This window comes from Protopterus annectens, chromosome 4.part0 (assembly GCF_019279795.1).
Source record: "Protopterus annectens isolate FY-2018-M chromosome 4.part0, PAN1.0, whole genome shotgun sequence".
NCBI lineage: Eukaryota > Metazoa > Chordata > Ceratodontiformes > Protopteridae > Protopterus > Protopterus annectens.
In genome coordinates, this window is record NC_056733.1 from 1,081,014,161 (window position 1) to 1,081,035,996 (window position 21,836).

Consider the following 21,836-nt stretch of genomic DNA (forward strand, 5'->3'; position numbering starts at 1 on the left):
ACAAAATGATTGACCTAATGAGGCCTTTGTAAAGGAGGACAATAACCTCTCTAGATCTAGTTGCAATCAGTTTGTTTATAATGTTAGGTCACTATACACACAAGTTTCCAAATGCCAAACAACTGGGCCACTTCTCAGGGGGCATTGTCAATTTGGCAGTTCCCTGGAGTAGATGACTTTCCAAAGGATATGATGTATTCTTTGAAGTTTAGTTTCAATTCATGTTTCTGGCAGCAGTTAATGTTTGGGACAAACCTTCCTGCATGATGGTTAAGTCATTTGGGGATTCAATAACTGCTCCTAGCTTGCAGTCATCTCAAACTTAGTCAGCCAAAGCCCTTTGGTATTTTCATTTACTTTTGAGATGTATATGCCAAACAGAAAAAGTCTCAGCACCGAACCTTGGGGACAACCTTGGTGACTGGTCTCTTCCCCTATTTTGTTCTCCTGCATCCTGTGAGCAAGCATACATATATATGGTCTTTGATTCACCTTTGTAATTGTATTAAATTATATTCTGTGTATAATACAGAACCACTTGTTAGAATGTGTTTTAAATTTGTAGTTTAGAACAGTCTTTTAGTAAGCAATGAAACAAAATGTATGAACCAATAATGACAAAACTACCCATTTCAGAAAATTTCAACCATAAAAGGCCACTCAAACTTTTGTCATTACAGTCCACCAATATCAGTAAATTTGCAAAATCTCTGCAGAAGTTTTGTCTTTTTGGCTTTTCCCGGTTAGGGGTCGCCACAGCGGAACTCCGGTCCACTAATGATTGGCAGATTTTTTTTTTTATGGTGCCGAGTTGCCAGCCCAACGCCCAGCCTTCAGTGAAGGCACGCCCACAGAAGTAAGGCATCTAAATAATTCCACATTAAATGGATCTGTAACTAATGAAGAGGTTGCTGCTAGCAAACAATTTTATTTGTAGATGAAATAATGAAATATAAAGTGCCTGTTGCCTTTGAAGAATAAATTGCCTATACTACATTAAAAAAATGATAAGCTAGTAATTTTGCAATGGGGAATGGTTGGCAAACTGATAACTGGTTCATAGTGACTAGGTAACTCCTCCAAAGGAGGACATTCATAGGACTGCAGCATCCACTCCTATTAAAGTACAACACAGTACACTATCAGCGATCCATCTGCATATTGTGGGAGTCGTAACCACAGCCTTTTGTATCAAAAGCAAGTATACTACCTGTTGTGCTACTAACAATGCAAACAACTTAACATAAGTAGCATTAAACTTCTCTTTCCCTGAAGCTCTCAGCTCCTTGTAAAATCCACTTGACGATCAACTAAATCTCTCAACTTCACACCATAAGAAATCTGGAAAAAGCCAAAATTTATTTGGGGGGGAGGGCAAAGGCCCAAAAAGCAAGGACACATTTTAAATATTGCTTGTATAATCTTAGAAAGTTGCTAAAATAGTGTTTTGTGTTACCATGTTTCCTGAAAGATAGGAAGACTGAAACTTAAAGAGCTGTGATTATTTAGTGAATTCAATTCTCTCTGATTTGCCAGAAAAACACAAATTTTAAGAGGAACAGACCAAAAGTATGAGCCAAACATTCTGTGAAAATCTGGACAGTGGAGACCTATGGACTCAACTCCCTGAATCACAAGTGGTGGTATGGGTAGAGAATTCAGGCTGTTATTTGAGCCTAAGTAACACTAACTACCAGGTATACCTAACTGGGGCATTTTACACACACACACACACACACACACACACACACACACACACACACACACACACACACACACACACACACACACCTCCTTACCGGCATTACTCTGGCAGCAGCATAACTACTGTAAAACAGAGCAATAAGAGAACAAGAACAGCTAGTTTAGTTAAACTTCTGCGTGCGAATCCCCGTTAGAGTGAAAATTCCACTTCATTAATTTTTCCCGACAGGATTTGCAGCTGTAAAAGTGTGGGGGGGCTCTCCCTCCCCCTGGGTCTATGATTCCTGCACCCATTTGAAACATAACAAAAATTCTGAATGGATAGAGGAAGTACTAGAAACAGTAAAAAGTTCAAATGTACAGGATATGAATTGGGATGAAGTAACTGCCAGAGACGTTGAAACAAAATTAAGAAAAACTCCTAACTGGAAAATCCCAGGCCTAGATGCAGTACCTAACTTCTGTCTAAAAGTATTAACTTCTTTACACAAAGATTTAGTCCTGAGTAAGAACTACTTATAAGTGCACACTGAACCAACACCAACCTGGTTAACAACAGGAAAAAAAAATCCTCCTTAAGAATGAACTTGCAAGCTGTCCTATAACGAACGTTGATTTATCGACCTTATCGCTGGGCCGTTTTCGGGACTTTTTTTTCTCCACTGCGGTGCGATCTCGGAGTTGGTATATTTTAGTACACCCCCCCTCCCCCACCTTTATTTTGTGTTTTTAACTTTTTTATTTGGACCAGCTGTTCTGTGTCTTCAGGGATTGTCAGCTTTCGCTCTTAAAGGGTCAGTAAATCAGTGTTCACTATTTTAAGCGTTTGCTGATTTAACATAGACCTGTCCTAAAAGCTATAGACCAATAGCTTGCCTTCTGACAATGTGTAAGTTGTACACTGGAATTGATGCTGACAGAGTTTATAGTCATTTAGAAGAAAAACTCAACTCAGTCATGGCAGTAAAACAAAAGGGGAACAAAAGAAAGTCAAATGGAATAAAGGATCATTTGTTGTTAAATAAAGTCATAATGGAAAATTGTAAAAAGGGAAAGATTTAAGCATAGCATGGATAGATTACAAAAAACATTTGACAGCATCCCACATTCCCAGATAAAGGAGTGCTTACAGGTGTACAAGATACACCCCACATTGATCAATTACATTACAGTGATCATGAAGCAGTGACAAGCCACTCTGCAGCTAAGCCATGATAAAGGACACATTATTATCCATGGATAAAAATTCAAAGGGTATATTCCAGGGTGACCGTTTGTCACTACTGCTTTTTGTCTTGCCCTTAACCCATTAAGCTGTCTACTTAATACATTAGGCCATGTTTACAATTTGGCTTCCAGACAACAACAAACTGTAAAGACCGCATCTTTTTGTGGATGATTTTAAAGCTGAATAGATCATTTGATGAGGACCTGAAAGCACAGCTGGAATTGGTCAAAATTTTTCAGATGATATAAGAATATCATTTTGATCTTTATAAATGTGGAAAAGCAACCCTTAAAGCAGGAAAGCTGCAGTATCAAGAAAATATCAGTCTGGGGCAGGAATGTGATATAAAGGAACGTGAGCAGGAGGGAGTGTATAAATATTTGAGAATTGATAAAGGATCGACAAAATATGAACAAATGCGAACAAAACTCAGGAATGTTTTAGAAGACTAAAAATTAATACTAAAACAGCCCTGATATCTAGGAACAAAGTCCAAGCTATAAATCAATATTCTGTTCCTGTTCTGACTTACAGTTTGGGGGTGAGTGGCTAGACCAAAAAGGTATTGTATTAGCTGGACAGGAAAAAATGCTCCACATTTCTCAAATGATATAATCTTGGTATACACTTTTTATATATGTACCCTCGTTCTGAAGGAAGCATGGGCCTTCTCAAAATTAATTACATGTACAGGTTCATGGGTGTGTACTAGGTCAATGGCCCTGGAGCCTATATAAGCCAAGCCCAAGAAGATTCCCTGGCATCATGCTGCCCAAAGTTAGTTCCCAATGCCCCTGTCAAGCTAGGCCACTGAAGTGATCCCTGGGTTGAACTTCTTATTGCCCACCCACTCGTCAAGATTTCTCTTAGAGGGACAGTGAAGTGCTCTGCTTGACATGAATGGGAAGTTTGTTCAGGATTATGGGAAGTCTCTGGGTTAGGAACCTGTCCCACCAGCATGTTCTGTTTATTGTGGTAATGAGGTTAAGGTCCCTGGAGCATGTGGCACGGAGGGATTGGGATTTCTTTAGGTGTAGCATATCTAGCAGCTCTGGGTCAGACATGGCTTTGTAGGTCAAGCAGAGATCGCCTCTAAGTAGGCAATAAGAGACAGAGTATAGCTGGAGTTTTTTGAGTCTGTCCACATAGGGCATGTGTCCAAGGCCTAAGATCCTCTTGTGAGGTATTTTTGTGGCCTTTCCAGTTGTAGGTGTCTAGTGAGGTACATACCAAATGGGGTGTTGTATTCTGTAATAGGTCTAATGAGGGATGAGTACAGAGGGATTATGACCTCTCTCTTTCTGGATGAGAAACCTTTTGTAATGAGATGTGCCACATAGATGGACTTTCTGACTACAGTAACAATGTGGTTATCAAAGGAGAGGTTGCGATCAACCTGTGTCCCCAGGTCTCTTATCACACCTTCGGTGTTTAGTGGACTACCGCATATGTGGTAGTTCATGGGCACCGAATTCCCAAAGGGAATGACAACGCACTTTTTGGCATTGAGCTTAAGTCCATGGTTCTGGCACCAGTCATTGGTGTCAGTGAGGCCTTTTTGTAGAATGTCGACATCAGTTGGAGAATCAATAATGGCTCTCAGTTTGCAATCATCTGTGAAGTTGGTCAGCCAGAGTTCCTTTTTGTTGGCCTGAACTTCAGAGAAGTAGATGCCAAACAGGAGAGGACCTAGGACCGATCCCTGTGGGACACCACTTGTAACTGGTCAGTAGTCAGATTTGGAGTCCACTACTTTCACAATGTGGATTCTATCAGTGAGCCAGTTGGCAACCCATCTTATTACACAGGGGTTTATGCCTAGTTTAGTGAGCCTATCCATGATTCCTGAGTGAGGGATGGCACTGAAGGCCTTGGCAAGATGTAGGTAGGCTGTGTGAACTACCTTGCCCTTATCCACAGCTCTGGTGACAGACTCGAAGAAGTCTATCAGGCCGAGCAGGCATGATCTACCTTTCACAAACCCACAGTGGCATGGGGTCCAGAGTTTGGAGATTCCCTATGTCCTTACTTATAAGGTCCATGATGATGCGCTCCATAGCCTTACATGTCAGACTCGTCAGGCTAATGGGGCAGTAGTTCCCAGGGTCTGTAGTCGCTCCCCCTTTGTGGAATAGGATGACCGTTGCAGTGTGCCACTCAGTAGGAACAAAGCCTGAAATGAGGCTGTGATTGAACAGGGTACTTAGTTGTGGTGCCAGTTCACTTTGTAATTCATGTAGAACACAGCCATGGATATTATCAGGTCCCATGGAAGCTGTACTCTTGGCTTTGGACAGTGTGGTTTTTACCTGTGTACCCGTGATAACAGGGACTTGGCATTCCTCAGGTATTGTGATAGGCCCTTTAAGGGGTGAAAAGGGGGTAAAGTTCACACTGAACCTGTCAGCCAATATGTTGGTAATATTGGTTGGTTCTGTATATGTATTGCCTTTGTACTGCAACTCAGAGCAGATCTGAGTATTATCCTGTAGATTCTTGACATAACTATAAAATGCCTTGTGGTTATCTTTAGAATATGCAGCAATTTTGTTTTCATAGCTAGCTTTAGAGGATTTGATGATGGATCTCAGTTTTTTGCTGAGGCTAACAAAGAAGTTTTTCCAGTCCTGGGACTTCACCATTTTCTGCAACAGTTTTCTTCCTTCTGTTGTAGAGTTTGTTTATGATGGAGGATCAGCAGATTGGCTTCCTTTTTTTGGAGGAGAGCATCTTGATTCTGTTTGGTATGGCCCGTTCCATGCACTTGTGTATGTGTTCATACAGTGCATTGGTGTATCAGTCATGCACCTATTTTCCATTAGCATGGGTGTCGTGAAGTTAACCACCTCTGTTTTTAGAAGTCCAAAATTGGCTTTGGAGACGTTTTTTTACTGTGGTTTCCTTTGGGGGGGTGGGGGTGAGGTTGGGATGTGGATATCCATGGTGATTAGCTTGTGGACAGATCTGACCAGGGAGGAATTGATTACTGGTGTAGAGCAATGGTCACCCATGTTAGTAATGACCAGGTCAAGGATGTTTCTACCCCTAGTGGAGGTAAGAATGAGTTGGTCCAGGGCACTGGAATTAATGAATTCCAGAAAACGTTAAGCAAGTGTGTTGGTACATGTGTGTTGGTACATGAGTAATTTTCCCAGTTGATGGAGGGATAGTTAAAGTCTCCCAGTATAAGGGTATTGGGTTGTACAATAATATTTTCCAGTGTGTTTAGGAATGTGAAGTGGGAGTCTTGGGATATGGTGGAGGATCTGTAGCAAGCTACAATCTGGATTGCAGTTTTACCCAGTGTTAGTTGTACCTGAAGTATCTCTGATGCGTTATGTTGGGCTACTAGTCTGGAGGTATGCATATCCTTTATGAATATGGATACACCACTGCCTTTAGTGCTTCGGTCCAGGTTTAGGGGCCAAAGGGTGTGGTATGAATTATAGCATGGTACTGTTGGGGTGCTCTCTGGAGCCTTGAACCAGGTCCCGGTCACTGCACAGATGTTGATCTTCTCCATTTTAAGGAGTGCTTCAAGCGAGTGCATTTTGAGATTTAGACCTCTAGCTTTGAGTAGCATAACCCTCAGATTTCGTTTGCTTGTAGCTGTTATGATAGTAATTTTTTCTTTAGGACATTTTCTAAAAAAAAGCACTACAGGGGGTGGCAAGAGCCTTGGCGAGTATCCCGAATCCCTGGGGTGACAGGTGCTGGCCATCTCTGGTGAAGTATCAAAGTCTGTTGAGCATGCCATCCCAGGTAGACAGATACTGGATCCCCTTAGAATGACACCAGAAATTTAGCCAGTTGTTGAAGTCAATCATTTTCTACGTGTACTGTGGTATCATTTTGGGTGACGGTAAGATTCTACTCAGAGCTAGGGTCAAACCTGCCTGGGCTACAAGATCAGAGAGCTTCTCTGTGTCTCTTTTCACGTAGTCCAGGGAGGTACGTCTCAGGTCATTCACACCAACATGGACAATAACAGTCATATTTGTACCTGTTGTGGAGTGACCTGAGTGCATGTGTTATGTGGCAGATCCTGGCACCCGACAGACAATTGACCATAACTTTCTCCTTATTCAACCTAGTAACTGGGACATCAGTGTGCCTTACTATTGAGTTACTTATGACTAGTGTATTGGGTAAGTTGTTTTGCCTTATGGGCTTTGATTGAGTAGCACACTGTTTATGTGAGCTATGTGTCTCATGGTTTGTGCTAGGATGTGGTTGTTTGCATTTCTGCCTCTGAGGTCTTTGTTGTTTGGGCAGATTTTTATTGAGAGCCTCCGCAAAAGTAGGTGTGTGTTTTGCAATTGTAGGACTGCGTACATATCTGCTGATCTCACCAAATCTAACATAGTGAAAGTTTTGAAAGATGACGAGAGCAAATCTAAGATGACTTGCTTGCTTAGTTTAGCAGAAGCATATTGATGTCAGGCAGGAATGGAAACCAAACCAGAAGATGACAAAAATCAGGCAGCAAACAAATGTGCCAAAAAACAAAAGAAAGAGTATCAGGAGAAGGATAACATGAAAAGGCAAGATGTGAAAAAGGCATAAATATAGTTGCAAGTACAGAAAACTCCTGGAATAACCTCATGTCGATCAGCATTTGACGCAGGAGTGGTTAAGGAGAGGTGAATTTAATCCAAAAATGAGGGGTTAATATTAGTGGCCCAGGATACTGAACTATGTACACATTGATTTACAAAGTCCATTGAACATGTGGTTGAACTAGACAAATACAGCACATCTTGTTGCTGGGTGTTGTACATTAATGGCAGAGGGCCTGTATACTGAAAGGCATAGTAATGTGGCAAGGCTGTTACTTTAGGAATTTTGCAAATATTACAGTACTGAAGTAGTGGGGAAGCATTGAAAACATGAGCCACGAAGCATTAATAGAGAATGATGAAGTTTGTATCCTGTAGGCTTACCCATTACCAGCAGTTCAAAAAAACAGATAGAAAGCCAGGTATAATAGTCCATGAAAAGAAGACAAAAGGAGCATTGATCACTGAAATTGCTACAACCAGTGATTACAGTGTCTTATGTACAGCGACACAAAGTCATAAAATACCAGGATTTGCAGGTAGAAACAAGGGCACTGTAGAAGAGGGATACCTAGACTGTTCCAACAGTAGAAGGAGCAAGCGGTCTCCTAAAAAAGAATTTACAGTCTTGTCTAGCAAAGAACATTTTTGGTTAACATCAAAGACTGAAACAATACTAATTTCATGAACTTTAGTCATACTTTGACTTGGGAAAGGAGCCCATTCCCATCATGGTATTAGAAACCCAAAGGACTTGGAGAAATTAAACCAAGAGTCTGCATCTAGATCACAGAGTACTGTTCTACTGCTTTATGTATGCAGGTTGTAAAAGATAAAGACCTGCAGAGGGTTAAGGATATGAGCTGTTAATAAGCCACTACCTGTGGTACAATTTTTGACACCCTCAGCCTTTATTTCTCTGCTGTGTGACCTTGAGCAAGTTACTTAACCGACAGTGCTTTGGGACAGTTGGGAAATTGAACTAGGCATATCAGTGGTTTCCTGTTCTGCATGACTAGTAATTACTTATGAGCCTGTAAAGTGGAACATCCAGAATAATACACAAGAAATTTAATTCAGGCCATGGATTGCTTTTAATTATTTCTTTCTGACTCTCGCTCTCTCTTTCTGTATCTACTGTGGGAAAAGACAGTTCCACTGAAGACCATTTAGATGAGACACACAGTCCTTAGCATATTAATTTCTGCCCTGCCAGTAGCCATGCATAGACTGTAACTCATCGTCCAAGGAGAACTAGGCCAGTCAAGCCAGGAGTGAATTTGTGAATGCTCATCCAGTTCCTATTTGAAGGAAGATAATGTGTCACACGGGGGGGGGGGGTATATTCTAGCGGAGGGGAATGCACTGTGTAACTGATCTTTCTCTCTGACATGTTTTATTTATTTGCTGATGAATAAAGTCTTGGTTCTGGTATTTGTAGGACTATTTGATTTGTTGGAGATTCAAAAAAAAAAAAATCCACGACCACTTGGTCCCTAAAGGCACAGAAGACCAGGCGTAAATCTCCCTTCAGATGATTGCAAACTGGGAGCAATCATTGAGTCCCCTAAAGATATTAGTATATTACAGGAGGGGTTAAGCCAGACAAATGAATGGTGCCAAAGTCACGGTCTAAAATTAAATGCAAAACAAGTGCATAGTTGTTCCATTTGGCAAAGAGGTGGCCCCTGCAAATTACAGTATAGGCAGCTCCCCCCTAAGCTCAAACCCAGTGGTGCGTGACTTGGGAACACAAGTTAATAGCAGTCTAAACTTTGATCATCATGTGTCCACAGTAGTAAGAAAAGTCTTTTACATTGCAAACTTCATAAGTAAGGGCATCACATCCAACACCAAGGATATTATAATTCCTCTGTACTCCACCCTCATCAGACCACTAATAGAGTACAATGCTCCCTTTTTCATGTTCCTCACTAGACACTTGTAGCGGCTGGAGACACCCCCAGAGGTTTCTGACCAAGAGAATTCAGGGACTACAAAACATGACCTACATGGAAAGACTGAAATCCCTGCCTTTATGGAAATGCTGCACATCCACAAATCAGATGGAACAAGAGTCACTCACTCCAGAGATCTCAACCCAACCCTTGACTTAAGCAAAACATGCTAGAGAGACAGACATGTCTCCCAGAGACTGCTGCTACTCTGGAATAAACTCCCAATTCACATTAAGCAGAGCTCAATGACCCTGTTAAGCGCAACTTGGACAACTGGAAGGGAGACTGTAAATTCACCCCTGAGGTGGCATTGTCCTTCATGGGCGGGGCAGCCAGTGCTGATCATAGATTTGCTGTGCAAACAATCAAACCATCTAACAATGGTCAATTAGGGAACATGAGTAAAGGCCTTAGGGCCATTAGCTTAGTTACCTCCTGCAATATGCTGAATAAAGAGGCAGTGTTTCCCGTCTTTTCTTATAACTTAGGTTTTTTAAGCCAGTGACAATCTTAGGAACCTCTTGGGTCTTTCTTGTTTTTTGATGTGTGTAGTGAGGTACATCCCAAAGGGGCATTGTATTCAGTAACTGGCTTAATTGCGCTTTGATGGTATAGAGGGATAAAGCCCTGACTATAGCCCAGCAGACATGGGTTTGGTTAGCGACTCAGGTAGCTTGATGGAGCAGCAGGTGAAGGTTGGGCCGGTACATGGATGTTCTCTGCAGCTATCCCTACTGGTGACTGGGGACATCACACTTGGGGACATTCCCCAAGAAGGAGGAAAAGATAGCAGGCATGATTGAGCTGTTGCAGTGGCAGGATGGTATGCCATATACCCACCCCTCAGATAAACAGCAAAGACCACAGTTGGAGAAGAGAGTGATGAGCTAGGTCCAAGTGTACCCCCCCTGCTGATGGTGATGTGCAAGACTCCTAAGAGGCCCTTAGGTTCTGCAGCTGATCCCAGCTGTATTGGAGTAAGTCTGGTACAAATGGAAAAGCTGGCAGACCTGGCACCGACATTTGGCATAGGGTAGGAAGGCCATTGGGTGAAACAAGAGAGCCAAAAAGTGCTCCAAAAAATAAGTAAATGAATAATTGGCCTGATCAGCGTCTTATATAAGTGGACAGTGACCTCTTTAGATCTGGATGTATTCCTTTGGCAAGTAGCTGAGCTTAGTAGAAGGAATTATCAACCCAAATTCCAAGGTCTCTAACAATATTTAATTTTGGAGTGGGGTGTCATCTATGTTGTATGCTAGTGTGAGGGGTTATCTACTAAATGTGACAATATTGTACATTTTAGCATTTAATTTAAATCCATTATTAGTACAAGTGTTTAAATCCATTATTAGTACAAGTGTTTATGAGAATAAGTTCTTGATGTAGGGACTAGGCATCAGAGGGGAACTTGACAATGACATCAAGTTTACAGTTGCCTGCAAACTTGGCAAGCCAGTGGTCTTGGTCTACAGATCAGAAAGTAAATGCTGAACAAAAGGGTAACAACACTGAGCCCTTCAGGATAGCACTTGCCACCTTCATACTATCTGATGAGGCTCCTGCTATGTGCACCATGTGGTTTCTGTCTTTCAGCCAATTTGCTATCCATTTTATCACATAAGGATCTATTTATAATGCAGTAAGCTTATTAATTATGCTAGCTTGGGGATATCATTTTATGCCTTGGCCAGGCCAAGCATGTCCGCTGTCAGCAGCATGTGTTACGTTGTCAACAGCCTGTGTTACCTTTTCAAACAGGTTAACCAGAATCATTGAACAGGTTCTGTCTTTGACAAAGCCAAACCTCTTGTGATTCTAGCCTGATGAGAGTTTTAATATCTTAGTCTGTTGGGCAATTTATAATGCATATGTTCCATAGCTTTGCAAATAAGAACCATTGGATAAATGGGCCTATAATTCCATGGGTCAGTGATAGGGCCACACTTGTGGAGTTGCAAACATTATTGCTGTGCACCAAAACTTCAGGAATAAAACCAGTGGCAAAACTCGAGTTAAATAGTTTGAGTGGATCAGTCAGAGCTTATTTAGTATTTCTTATTAAACAGACAGATGTATCATTAGGTCCCATGTAGAAATAATTTTAGTCTTGGAGAGCGCCTTCAATATTTGTTCTTTAGTGATGATAAGGGGTCTGAGATATTCAGGATAACCTGGCTTTGGATAGTCTTGCCTGGGGTAAAATGTGCACTGAATTTGTTTGCATGTATGTTGGTGATGTCAAATGGACCAGAGTTAGTGGTGCTATTAAGAATAAGTTCTGAGCAGTGTTAGTTGTTTTTCTTAGTTTCGTAATGCAGTTAAAGAAGGATTTATAATTGCCTTTAGCTTCAGATACTAACCTAAGTTCACAGGCTGCTTTAGTAGACCTAATGATATTTTTCAAGTTTTTAGTCAATTTTCTGATATTGTCCTTAATATGAAGGTCTTTTGCTCTGCTGCAGAATTATTTTTTCTTTTATTGTAGAGTTCATTTATGTTGGTGGACCACCGGGATGATTTTTTTTTTAATTTCCCATTATATTTAGACCTGGTTGGGACTGCCAGTTCTATGCATTTATCTAAGTGGACATGGAACTTCTTTGTGAATCTACCTGCTGTGGCAACATCAGGGAAGATGATGCTATAAGTGAATAGTGAAACGCCATAGAAGGCAATGAGACTAGTCATTTTAATGTCCTTGGGTTCTGAGATAGCGGTTTCAGTGGGTTTACAGATTTTGAAGTTGAAGATAACTAGTTTATGGTCTAACTTAACCGGGGAAGGAATAGCAGGGAAAACAGTACACGAATAAACTATTATTTTGTAAGGATCCGATCAACAATATTATGCTCTCTGTTTAGTTTAACAGTCTGGTCCTGGGAGATTTTCTTTTGTTAAATCTAAGAACTTTTGGGCATATCCTGCATTGAAGTTATAACTACTCCACTCTATTAAGAAGTAGTTAAAAGTTTCCCAAAATAATGGAGTTCTTGTTTATAGGGAGTTTTGAGAGTATATTTAGGATCCTTACATAATTTTCTGGGAACATAGAGGATGTCCCGTAAGAGTCTGTAAATTGATAGTTGGTCCTGTTTAGTGTAATTTGGAGCTCAGTGAGTTCCATTTGTGAGTCTCTGGAAATCTTCCTAGAGGTGATATGGTTCCTAAAATGTGGAGTCATTGCCACAGTTACCATTGGGTCTGAAACCATGGTAAGCACAAAACTAAGGTATGGAGGGAGTGCTTTTTGAACATTTAAATCAAGTGATCCTGTTTTGAACTTGGTTACTTTGGGATGTCCATTAGCTGGACTCTTGCTTAAAAAAGGCACTATGGGGGGCAGTGAAAGCTTTAGCCATTATGCAGAAGCCTTTCGACAAGAGGTGCAGGCCATCCTTTGCAAACAAGTAGGCTGTCAAGCATCTTGTTACATGTAGTCTGGATCCCCCTGGAATGACACCATGATACCAACTATTTAGCCAGTTGTTGAAGCCAATTATCTTTTCTTTGTAGTTAGGCATCATTCTTGGAGATGGAAGGATTCCACTCAAAACCAAAGTCTTGCTGCATATCCCTCAGGGTTTTGTATCTCACGTCATTCACCCTACATGGGCCACCATCATGTCATAGTCATACTTGTTAAGTGAAAGGATCTTATGGTCCTTTGAGGTATCAGATCCTGGCATCTGAAAGATAACTCACCATTACCCTGTCTTTGTCCAGCCAAATGTTAGGAATATCAGTGTGCCTGACTGTAGAGTCATAGATCCACAATAACTTTGTAGAGTGGTTTGGTATACTGGATTTGTGGTAATTTAACTCTTGGTCACCAAGACTTTTTTGAAAGAATGCCTGAAGGTGATCATGGAGAGTTTGCCAGTGATTTTTTTATATCCTTAGCATAAGTCATTTTGTTGTGGGCTGGTGCAGAGTGTGGTGTTTGTGGATGTCACTCACAGTCTGTGGTTTTGTGAAAGTGAGGCCTCCATATTTGTTAAATATTTGCATCTCTCACAAACAGAATAACTTGTGTTGAGTACTTTTTCATTATGTTTGGTCATAAGGCAGCCACTGCACTATCTAAGGGTAAGAAGGGCTATACGGCTGGTAGCAGAAGGGAAACCGTCATAGATTTTGAGAATTAATTTGGATAACAACGAGTATTACGTGCAGTTAATGTGCTGAACTGTAGAGGAATGTAGCTGTGTAGATTTTGTTATGGAGGGTTTACGCTGAGTTAGTATATGAACTCAGTCAGGTAAATTAGGGGTACACACTGCCTGTTATGGAAAACAGTGGGAGAGTAAAGGTATATAAATAGCTAAAAAGCAGTTACTTTACAAAATCATTCTTTTGTGCTTAATGACAAGAGCCAATGGAAGAAGAGAGGGAGGGAGGGGCTTTTGTGGTCAAATTAATGTGAAGGGTATACGCAAGAAAGACAGTGGGTTTTAAGAGCACAACAAAAACAGGGCCACCATCATCAGCCTCCTTTCTGATTTTCTGCATGGGGTCACATGGTATCATGTTAATTGTCACCATCTCTCTCAGTTCACTGCCATACTCATGCCTAACTGTCGCAGATGTTCTTTCACACATTCCATCCACCTCTTTGCTGGACGTCCCTGTTTCCTCTTACCTTCTTTCTGCCTGTCCCAAATCTTCTTCACCAGGTTGTCTTCTGCTTTTCTGCACGTGTTCAAACCATCATATTCTGTTCTCTGTGATATTTTCTGCAATTGGAGCTACTTTGGCTTCTGCTCTTATGTTCTAATTTCTTCATCTGTCCCACAGTCTGCATCCTACCACCCTTCTCAGGCACTTCATTTCCATCACCTCTAGCTTCTTCATCTGCTCTGCCTTTACTGTCCAGGTTTCTGTACCATACAGTAGTATTGGTTGCACCTCTGACTTGTACACCTTAATTTCAGCTTCTTTGGCATTCTGTCATAGACTACACCTGACACTCTATGCCAGTTGGCTGCAGCCCCTCTGATTCTAGCTTTGACCTCTTCATTCAGACTTTTCCTCTCAACCACCCTTCCCAGATACCTGAATGTATTTACCTGTTTCACTGCCTTCCTGTCTATCTCATTTCTCAGCTTCTTCTGATTTCCCCAGTTTGCTGCCATTACCACTGTCTTATTTGTGCTTAGTTTCATCCCATGCACCTTCAGTTTTGCATTCCGTTTCCCTATCTTTTGCTGAAGTTCTTGCTCAGAGTCTGCCTGTAATGCCAGATAGTCTGCATCATACCTCTCAACTGCAAATTTTCGCAGAATGTCAGGATTTTTGCCTCATATATTTGGTTTGTTCCTCATAAAATTTGTGGTTTTCTAGGAAAAATCATTGTAAATTAAAGTCACGAATTAACACTAAATAATGACATACATTTGAGTTTCAGACTTTATATCCTTCATAAAATATATAATTAAGCGAAATCTATTATTCTAGCAACTTTCTATGTTTATAGGAGCAATATTTAAATGCTGTCCCTATTTTTAGGCCTTCACCCCCCCATTTTTTTGTGGCTTTGCCCAGATTTCATGAACTGAGAAGTTGAGAGGTATGGTCCACATACTGTAACTTTGTTGATCTGCCCCCTCCAATCTGTTTGCTAATGTAGGTCCATCACCAGTATGAACAGCAGTGGGCTCAGAGCTGAACCCTGGTGTACACCCACTCCCCTCTGTGAGGCCAAACACCGTTCGTACTTGAGTCACTGGTTCCTTGTACATAGCCTGCACTAATTCTACCAATGTTTCTGGGACTTTGAACCACCACAATACTGCCCAGTTCAGCTTTCTTGGGACCTTGTCATATGCATTCTGCAAGTCTAGGAATGCCCAGTTGGACTCTTTCCTCATCTCTAGCGTCTTCTGAACTATCTGTCTCACTGCAAACATTGGGTCATTTGTGCAGCATCCTGATCTGAATCCGAATTGCTCATCCCATCTTACAGTTTAGTACACTGCGTATCCATTTATCAATCACTCTCTCCAGAACTTGCATGAAATGTGATAGGGGTTTGATACCTCTGTACTGCCCAGAGTTGTGGATGTCCCGTTTGTTCTTGTACACTGGCACTAGTATGCTTATTCTCCAGACATCTGGGATATGCCTTTCTCTCCACACTATGAGTACCTTCAGGAGACATTTCTCCCCTGTCTCACCCAACATCTTTATCGCATCTACTGTGACCTCATCTGAGCCTGCTGCTTTTCCTGACTTCATTTTCCTTAGTGCTATTCTTACTTCTTCTAGGGTGGGCTCCTCTTCTTTCATCATAGGCTGTTTCTGGGACATTACAGCTTCTGTGGGGTTTTCTTCATTCAGAAGCTGCTGAAAGTACTCCTTCCATCTGCCTTTGATGTCTTGTGGACGAGTGAGCAGGTTGTTGCTGGCATCCCTTATGAACGGTGTCTGACTATCTTTTTTATCTTTCTGTCTTTGCCTTGCAACCTGATATAGTTTCTTTGTACCACCTACTGAATCACTTTCCAGAAGTTGGTACAGTGCCTCCGATGCCCTATTCTTTGCTATTGCAACTCCTTTCTTAGCTTCTTGTTAGCCAACCAGTAGTCCTTCCTAGCCTGGTCAGTCTTTTCTCCCATTTGTTGCTGCACTCCTCCTTTCATTTGATCACTTCCTGGACTTCTGCATTCCACCACCAGCTTTCCTTATGTACCTTATTTCCATACCTGACTCGACCACATATTTCTTCTGTAGTCCTAACACATGCTGGTTTTAGGCGCTGCCATTCTTCAGCTCCACTTATTTCCTTCTCTTCCTGGAGTGCTAGAGCCCTGAGTAATTCCTTGAACTGTTGTACTTTCTCTCCAGTCAACTTCCAGGACTTCAGCCTGGTTTCTGTTGACCTTAGAGCCATCTCTGACCACTGCTTCCAGCTGATTGTGGCAACCAATGATTTATGCTGTGGACCAACTCTTTCACTGGGGATGACTTTGCAGTCATGGTTTTTACCCCAGTGCCTTTTCCTTACTAGGAGAAAGTCAACCTGAGTTGCATGTTGGCTACTCTTGCATGTGATCTTGTGGCTGTTTCTCTTTCTGAACCATGTGTTGGCTACTATCAAGCCATTTGCCAGAAAAAAAGTCTAGAATGGCTTCTCCTTCTTTATTACTGTTGCCCTACCCATGTGGACCCAGGCAGTCCTCATATCCTGCTCTGTCTGTCCTGATATGTGCATTCAGGTCAGCTAGTAGGTCCTGCAACTGCTGTTTGAATGCACTCTTTTCCTCACTATCACAATCCTATTGTGGAGCATAAGCTGAGATTATGAATACTTCTCTATAATTACACTGGAGTCTGATTGTCATGAGTCTGTCACTAATTCTGAAGCCTCTCTCTCACCTCAATCACCCCACCATTTCTAGCCTGTCCCCCTCCTGAGTAGTAGACACTGGATCCCAAGCCAAGTGGCTTTGCTGCACTGCTCTTCCATCTCATCTCTTGGATACATAGGATGTTCAGCCTCCTCCGTATCATCATGTCATCAACTTCCAAGCTGTGTCCTGTCAGTGAACCTACATTGTGTAGCAATTCTCAGTTCATGTTTGGCAGGTTGATTGGTTTTACATCCAGCTTTCGCTCAACAGAGCTATCTTAGGTAACCCAGGCTAGACACCAGCCGGCCAGTAGGTTATTGACCCAGGGCTGCTGGGATTTATAGAGGGCACATACTGGCCAATAGGGGCACATACACCCCCCCCACCGTTAGCATGAGTCCCTGGTGTAGGTTGGATCCTCAGCCCACTTATCACTGGTAGCTACCCATGCCCTTTTTGGTGACATTAATCAACATGACTGAATCACCTAGAGACATATTTTACACCATTGAGTGGCTAGCACTGCCACAGCATGCAGTCTGTGATCTGTGTTCTTCTATATTGAGTATACTGTGCACCACAGTAGATGCCCAAAGCGGTTCATCTGTACAACTCTTCCCTCTATAGGGCACCATGTAGAATCTGTGTTGCTGCCCAGAGCTCCATTCATTGGTGAGTTTTGAGATGGAAAAATTCAGCATGTTTTTCAGAAGTGACACCACAGAGATGCAGGGAGAACATGCAAACTCCAAACAGGCATTGGTCTGAGGTCAGGATTGCATCTTGTAGCATGTGTATGGGAGGTGAAGACCTTAACTATTATGCCAACTGGTCTTAACAGACCACAAAAATAGGGTGGAAGGTGCGAAATGTTTTAAGCTGCTTACATTTCTTGGTGAATAACCTGGGACTGGCACGGACAGAAGTGAAAGCATGGTGAATAACCTGGGACTGGCACGGACAGAAGTGAAAGCATGGTGAATAACCTGGGACTGGCACGGACAGAAGTGAAAGCATGGTGAATAACCTGGGACTGGCACGGACAGAAGTGAAAGCATGGTGAATAACCTGGGACTGACACGGAGAGAAGTGAAAGCATGGTGAATAACCTGGGACTGGCACGGACAGAAGTGAAAGCATGGTGAATAACCTGGGACTGGCACGGACAGAAAGGAAAGCATGGTGAATAACCTGGGACTGGCACGGACAGAAGTGAAAGCATGACTAAAAAGCTCCCGAGCCTCAGACAATGGCAATTAAATACCTTGTCATCAAACAGAGATATTCATTTTTTCCAGAGAGGAATCACTGTATTTAGTTATAAGGTGCAATTGAGTTATCATGGGTGCAAGGAGGTGCCTTTTGATATTCCAAGGAACATAATTTTGATCCTAACAATGGTGGAACTTAAAATGTCAGTTCGTCCACAGTTATGAGTCACAGCTATCTCCTGTAGTTAACCCATGAACAGTCACTGCCATCCACTGAGTTTACAAGGCAAGGAAGGTAACAGACGTAGATTGCCAGGCCTTTCTTCTGTAGCACAGATACATGCATACACAGCTATAGAAAATGGAAGCTACCAGTCCACCTAACTCATGTCATTGGAATGTGGGAGAAAGCTAGAGCAACCAGAAATTACCCACATGCACAGAAGGCACCACAGTAGAGAAATGAACCGGAGAACCTCTTGATGTCAGACAGCAGTGATACTGTGCCACTGAAAATGTGAGTGGGGGAATATAAATACCAAGTGTAACATTATTTTATCTCCACGTATTCCCCCTACTTTGAAATACAGGGATCCTGTACATATGTAAGTGAGTGGAGTATAGAGGTGCACCTCCCCTTAAAAAAAGAACTTTAGAAGTGCAGTAGTGGATTTCTGAATGTGCTGCTTCATGTTGGAATTTTAGTTTATTTTTCAGGATGTTTAGACTTGCAAGATTGAGTATTACACTTTTTTTGGATATTTTTTGATCTGGTACCGCTTGTAACCATTGAACCTCCAACATTCTTGTCATTTGGCCCATTCTTTCCTGCATTTCTGTTAGGCATTGTGAAGCTTTGCTGATCTGCAGAAGTGACCTTTTAAATTAATCTGAAGCCTTTTGTTGCAAGATGAAAATCATACAGACAGCTGTGCTAGCCATTACACTAATCATTTATAACCTGCCTTCCTTTTTATTAATTATGAGTACTGTGTTGACTGTGACAGATTAGAATTAATCTTATTCTTTATTTATTTATTTGCCTTTTGTTAACCAGGTTAGTCTGGCTGGGCTGAAGACCCTTTTTCAGCAGAGACCCGAGGAGAAAAGCTTCTGTCTTTTTCTGTTAATTGTGACCATCACAGAGTGTTTTTTCATGGCATAATTTAAAATATACTGAACAGTGTGTGGAAATTGCCCTTTTTGGGTATTTAACTTCTGTCTCTTATTTTCCTACAGCAGGGGATCCTTCATTTTGCTCAGATGTACTGCACCTTAACTTGGTTCCTGCACTACTTCAGCTCCTTGTCTACACTGGAGGTGTTAATGTCCTGGTATGACTTAATTAATATAATAGAGAGATTGACAATTGTTTTGCTTGTTTTCCTTGAGGAGGGGTTATTCTTGGACAAACGGCTAATAGAGGATTTCTCAAAATAGTAGACCTTGTTTCTCATAAACCTACATTTTACAAGTAAAGGCACTGGATTTAGTGTGTCTCTAAGCAGGTAGTGTTCTAAATCATTGTGTGTTAAGAATGGAACGTGTTTCTGGCAGTAAGGTATTTATTCAGGTCACCTTGGCAACACAATAATGTCCACTATCTTGTGTAAGTTTTCCCAGTGTTTTATAATTTAACAATATCTGAAGAATATAAAGATTTTAGAGTCATGACCATATAGTGGGGTGCTGTCACATTTCCAAGGTGCAGATAGAAACATACTTGTTACAATTTGGTATAGCAGCAAAATTCAAAAAATACAGTTTTGTTAGTCAATAGTACATTTTTGACAAGAATTTTGCATTGAGATGTGTTGTGTTGATATTCATTATATTGATTACTACTGCAGTAGCCTGAGCTATATGGATTATATCCTGCCAAGGAGATAACAGCCAGCCAGCTTCCAAAGCTTCAGGGCACCTCCCACAGTCACAGACTGTCAGACAGCTCAAGCTGAGCTGACTAGAAAGACAAGTTTGGGCACCACCAAGCCCCTTCAGAGCTTTCCCGCTGCAGAAGAATATGCTCCTTTTAGGCTTTCAAGGATCAACAGTTGGTTTCTGCTGTTCCATTGCTGGACAGATAAGGTCCCTTTGGGGAAAAAATTCCATTTTGTAATAGTTATGTATTATTAATGCTTTCCTGTTCAGGAAAGTTACTTAATAGCTAGGAGTTTGTGTTTTAATGGACTGTCAAAGACTGTACTGTACTTCTGAACGAGAGCACTCATTTTTCCTGTTTTTTTCTGTGAATAAATTGTATTTATTTTAAAATTTGGGGCTGGTAAAGTGCCATAAAGTGCATTTTACTGTGTTTGTCTGTGAAAAAAAGTGACTTTTAAAGACTTTCGACTTTTACCACTATTTGCTTCATGTTTTCACAGGAAAAGAGGCACTGTTTTAGGCTTGGCCATCTAACAATCTGTCTATCCCACTGTCGATCCTTCTTGGCCCTAAAAGAAAAAGTTAAGCAAACAGCCTTTGCCATGACAGCAGGCTAGCAATTTGCCTCAACCGCAGATGTGTGACACTGCTGTGGCAGTTAATTGTACCTCAGACCACTCATCTTTTACCCCAGATCCTCTAGCTCTTACAGCTGCTATGGACCAGAGTTTAGCCATGTCCTCTGCTGTTGTTGGGGTCCCTTCAGTGGGCAAAGGAGAGCCACTCTTGTCCATTCTGAGAGAGGGAACAGGGAAGGCTTCCTTGATACTGAAATTAATAACACTAGGCCCCATTTTCCTGTCAAAAAGAAACAGAAAACTAAGCATATATTTACTCCTCCTCAAATTTCCTTAGACAGGAGTAGTTTATTGGGTGTGGCTCAGAGGTTAATTCAGTCTGTAGATCCTTGTAAATAGCTTCTGGTAAAAGAAAAAGGGATACCTCCTTTCCTGAAGAGATTCAAGTTTCTGAATCTGGACAGGAGGGTGAAAGGAGACGCAGGGTTTTCTCATCAGATTTCTGATTCAGACTCAGAGGAGATCTCAGTTTCTGATTCTCCCCGTAGGGATTTCTCTTTCTCTGAGACTGTTTCTAGAATGTGCCAGTGTTTTCAGTGGAATAACACTGAGGATTCTCAGTCGCTCAAAAAATACTATGAGCTGCTATAGAAGGTCCAGAACCTTCTCCCATTCCTCCGGTTTTTCAGCTTTGGAGGATGTGTGTTACTTCCTGCAAGTTTCCTGACAGTCAACTGCTTGTAAAAAGACAGAATGTATAGAATTCCTCACTCTTAAGTTTTTATACACTCTTCCTACACTTGCAACAGCAGCTATAGTTTTAGTTAATCCTACTGCTGATAAATACTTGATTTATTCCAATCCTACTCTTTCTGATAAGGATGGGAAGATTATTGATAAGTGTATGCTTCTGCCGTTTTGATTTTCAGAATTTTGAATCATCAGGCTTGTATGTTAAAATTAGTATTTGGCCCCTCTGCTTCAGCAGAGGTGATCAAAAAGTGTTATTAAATGGGTAAGCTGATACAGGGAATCTGTAAGGTTTTTCAGCCCTCCATTTCCAAATTTTGTAAGAAATTCTGTAGTTTTGGCAAAAAAAGTCTGAACAAAATACAGGTAAATGGACTTTTAGGGAGAAATGGCAAGGTGGTTCTAAAAAGAATTCTGGAACCTCCCAGAACAAAGGACAGTCCAACAAGTTATAAAGACTGTTTAAGAGACCTTATTCCCCCCTCCCACACTGGCAGCCCCTTTCTTCTTCCAGAAAGTTTGAAGCTCTGCTTTTCTCGTTGGCAACAAGTAGTTTCAGACAAATGGGTTCTGAAGATTATTCACCAAGATTACATACGGCAGTAGGACAAA

General features: G+C 41.5%; 1 protein-coding gene across 3 annotated transcripts in view; it reads left to right on the plus strand.

Annotated features, from left to right (window-relative positions):
* The window catches only part of TMCO6 (transmembrane and coiled-coil domains 6), a 518,761-nt gene that overhangs the window by 458,167 nt on the left and 38,758 nt on the right, over nt 1-21,836 (plus strand). For all 3 annotated transcript variants that reach the window (XM_044069021.1, XM_044069020.1, XM_044069022.1), the window contains exon 10: nt 19,252-19,346. In XM_044069021.1, the coding sequence (XP_043924956.1) occupies nt 19,252-19,346 (95 nt within the window). The remainder of the gene's footprint in view (nt 1-19,251; nt 19,347-21,836) is intronic.